Raw genomic sequence first — 4,391 nt, 5'->3', positions numbered from 1 at the left:
TTTTTTTTTTTTTTTCGATTCAGAATACATCACAAATCATTATTTATGAAATTACACGTACGAAAACACGTCATAAACGTATACGTGAATTGATGTTATCATGTCACGCACAAACTTTACAAATTCTTTCTGAAGGTCGTTTCTGTGTTGGGTATCCTTCTGGATTTTCTATCTACAGCATCTTAGGAGACCATCATCCTATTTGTAAATAAATTTTATTTTAAATTAGTTTCTTCTTTTTTGATATATTTGATTTAAATTTTTCATTTTATATTTTAGCATTGGTCCATTCTGAGAATACTCTCTTAGGTTTTCTTACATATAGTGCTGTGGATGCTTTACGTTGTATTGAATTGCCACGTGGTGAATTTTTATTAGTCTTCCATACTTTGGCAGTTTATGTTGATAGCCAAGGTAGAAAGAGTAGAGATCGTGAAATTATGTATCCTGCTGTTCCAACAGCAGTTAGTAAGTATATTTCATATAATATAGAATATATAAAATGTATTAAAATAAAATCATAATTTTATATTTGTATTATAGGTTATTGTGAAGGCTATTTATTAGTGTATAGTGAAACTCACATCGATGTGTTTGATTGTACAACTGGAGACTGGTTGCAAACACTTAATGTAAAACGAGCACGACCACTAAATACTTCAGGTTCTCTGACCTCTTGTATCATTAATGATATGCCACATGTTATTTTTTTGAGTAATTTACATCAACGTTAGTATATTTTATTAATTTAATAACAACAAATACGTATGATTGAATATAAGGTATAATTAATATAATTTTCGGTTTAATATAATTAGGAGAACTACTTAATTTAACACCATTAGATCCAACTGGTAGACAAATGACAAAACCGCGAAGAAGATTTTCATTAAGAGAAGGAAATAGGGCTATTCGTCCCACTGATAGACGTTCCAAAATGATATCCGCTCCAACAAATTTTAATCATATTAGTCATATGGGTCCAGGTAATGGAATACAGGTAAGTTCAAATTTCAATTTTGTTTATATATATGAATTTTATATTTTATAAAATATATATATATATATATGTATCTATGTATATATTACAGATTCAGCGGTTGTTAGACTTGCCTACTACACTCGAAACAGCTGATCAACAACATACCGGTCATCACAGTAGTTCTCATCTTCATAGCAGCCAACAAAGAGTAAGAATTAAATTATATTTTTAAATATTTTTTTTTAAAGACATTTTAAAAAATCAGATTTTTCAAATAAAAGAATCAATTTCATTTATCTATTGAATATGTACATATATATTTTTTGTCTAGTTATATAGTCCTGCAATTCAAACATCAAGTAAACCAGCACCATTGCCTCCTAGGCACCCACCTTCTGATACTCGACGTCTTAGTTCTCATATATCTAGAAATTCTGGATATTCGCCACATAATGGTAATAAATATATGAAATTACATATAATTACATATATATTATTTTTTATATATAAATTTATAAATTTATGGACATATTTATATTTTATTTTAGGTTCAACATCATCACGTAGAGGACCGGCACCACCAAGACCAACTGCTACTCCACCTTCATTACCACGTACTCCTGTGGACCAAGTGGATTCGGAATCTGTGCATCTACGATCGCATACTCCACTTTCTCTTGGTAGCATTGCATCTTTACATGATAAGGTAATTTTTTTCTTTGTGAAAAATATGAATCAAACATAAAAAGATAAATAGTAAACATTTAAAATGTTTTATTAAAAAATTAAAAAAATTTTGATAAATATATGAAATTTTTTACTAATATAGGAACACACTTCTGGTGGAAGTCCTAGACATTCAATAGCTTCAAATAACAGTTCAAATCCATCGACACCTCCAAGTCCTGCTCATGATCATGGTTCATCTTCATATGATTCATAAAAATTAATTTAATACTTTTCTCAACATTAATAACTTACTGTAATCATATACACTATTTGAACAATAAGATTACAGTATCTATGATAACATTTTTACACAGAATAATATTCATATTTGATTTTTAGCTAGAAAGTTATCGCATTTCTTTTCTTTTTTTTTATTCTGTGCAATAAATTTTCTTAATTTTGTGCATTATGTTTATTATATTATAAATATCTAACAAAAGGCATAATACTCGTATACATATACAAATGAATTGAAAAGTTGCACTGTTTTAATTATTTAGTTCAGTACAAAAATTTGATAAATATATTAACATTAATATATAGCTTGTGGTACTATTATCGCAATAACTTTCTGGTTTTCAAGAACTTATATATAATAAGTTATATACTTAACAAAGCAATTTAAAGTTAATATAATGATAAATTATTGTAAATAATTTATGTTTGAAAATCATTGAAAATCATCTTTAAGATGCCATATATTACCGAAGTAGGCTGAATCATTTTAATTTTATTTTTTTTTTATTTTTGAATTTTAACGCAGATATTTTGCATAATTTTAATTTTTTATCTTCAATTAATTGCTTTTAAATTAATAAAAATCTAAATCTCAGTCAAATTACTTAGCAATAAAAAATGAATCTAATTAATCTATTGTAGCTATTTTTAAATCTAGCTATAGTATGTTTGAAATAAATTATACAATTAATCATTCTTAGTAAAAAATTAATTCAGTAAAATAAGTCGATGCCTTGATATGATTAAATATTTTCAATTATGTCATAATGCAGTAAGGTGCATCATTTTATTCAGCATGTGAATAGTAGAATTAATCGTGCAATGTATTTGAAACTTCTGCTAATAATTATATTTAAAAAAGCGAGTATATACTTTTACATGATGTATAAGTATTATATTTGTAACACTAAAAGAACAATGATGAATATTAATTCGTCCTTACTGCAGTGAAAATTGATTTTTCTCTTATAAATTTTCTGTTTTTTATTATAATTAATGCAATAAGTATTAATATGAAAATATGGATTTATTTTTTAAAAAATGTATATATTTAAAATTTGATTAATTATATTTGAAAGTGCAATGCATATGACTGAGAATAGAATTGAAAATGAAAAATAAAAATAATAAAAAATTGTTTATTTTGATTAAAAATTTCTATTCATTTTGCAACAGTTTCAAGAAAATGCTAAAAAAATTATATAATATTGCAACATTGTTATTTTTGTATTAAAAAAATTAAAAGCAAATGAAAAAACAAATTATTTTGAAATTTTTCAAAAAGTATTATTTAATAATTAATCAGTTACAGTTTTTTATAATTATAAAATTAAAACAAAACAAATGAAATTACAATAAAAATGAGAATAAAGTAGCGAATTTTGTATGTTTTAATGTATAAAATATATACATTTTTCATGTACATTTATAAAAATTTGCTAACTATATTAAAAGAAAAAAAAAGAGTTGGTAGAATAAATTATCTTAGAATTCTATGCAAATAGTTAATATATGAAATGATATCTAATAATCAATCCCAAGTTGTTCCATTATTATTCAAAAAATTATGGAGATTGAGAATATTTCTTTATCTTTATATCTTTAAAATTTATGTCATATAGTAAAGATTTAATAACTACAGTATCAATTCAATTTTTAAGTACATGAAAATTATCTGTAAAAAATAATTCTGAATCATGCATTTAAATTTGGATATATTTATAATGAATTTTAATAAAAAAGATTTTAAAAATGTCAAAAAGTTTATGAAATGGAAAATATTACAATAAAAAATATGCTACATTCCGAGCAATTCTTTCTCATTTTCATAAAATATTGAAAAATTTACAATACATAAAAAATTAAAGTTCCAACTCTTTAAAAGATCATCATTAAAGACATAGTTAGCATAATATAACTATACATGAGTATAATATTAAAAAAAATTTGAAACATCTTCATCACATTTGTGTAATGGTAAGATATGGAAATATAATTATAAATAAAATATATATCGACTGCAATAGGTTTGACATTCTTATATTAAAAATATAGAAGAAACCGTTGATAGAAGAAAAAGTGTTAATGTTATCAAATAAAGAATGTAATAGTACAGGTATTACTATCCGTACTGGAATAAAATAAAGTTTGAAAATGAGTTCTAGAACTATTCTAGAAATATTACCGTATGTTTATAAATTGTAGCAATGTATGTGTTATTGTACTTATCAACAGAATTTAATAATTTGCCTATTATTCGCCATTGTTACTTAAAGGTTCTAAAATCAAAATATCTGTTTTTTATATTGCTTAATATTTGAACCGAATTTGTCTATAGATAGAACATATGAAAAAATAGTCATTTTGTATAGCATTGATTTTATATTTTTGTAAATAATTCAATTTCTAAATAAGATCTTGGATATATATCAACTTGATTTTA

At 23.9% G+C, this 4,391-nt stretch overlaps 1 protein-coding gene across 4 annotated transcripts in view; it reads left to right on the top strand.

Moving 5' to 3' along the window:
* Positions 1-2,902, top strand: part of LOC102676820 (serine/threonine-protein kinase Genghis Khan) — a 12,828-nt gene extending 9,926 nt beyond the window's left edge. For 2 of the 4 annotated variants that reach the window (XM_031510261.1, XM_031510259.1), the window contains 8 exons: positions 24-204; positions 280-468; positions 544-729; positions 819-1,000; positions 1,092-1,190; positions 1,314-1,437; positions 1,531-1,688; positions 1,812-2,902. In XM_031510261.1, coding sequence (XP_031366121.1) covers positions 24-204; positions 280-468; positions 544-729; positions 819-1,000; positions 1,092-1,190; positions 1,314-1,437; positions 1,531-1,688; positions 1,812-1,925 — 1,233 coding nt within the window. In that variant the 3' untranslated portion in view covers positions 1,926-2,902. The remainder of the gene's footprint in view (positions 1-23; positions 205-279; positions 469-543; positions 730-818; positions 1,001-1,091; positions 1,191-1,313; positions 1,438-1,530; positions 1,689-1,811) is intronic. The other 2 variants (XM_031510260.1, XM_006615183.2) reach the window with 2 other exon arrangements.
* The last annotated feature ends 1,489 nt before the right edge of the window (positions 2,903-4,391 follow it).

The sequence above is a fragment of the Apis dorsata genome, unplaced genomic scaffold (assembly GCF_000469605.1).
Source record: "Apis dorsata unplaced genomic scaffold, Apis dorsata 1.3 scaffold_217, whole genome shotgun sequence".
NCBI lineage: Eukaryota > Metazoa > Arthropoda > Insecta > Hymenoptera > Apidae > Apis > Apis dorsata.
Note: the sequence above shows the minus strand (reverse complement) of the source record. Positions and strands in the feature narration are given on the sequence as shown.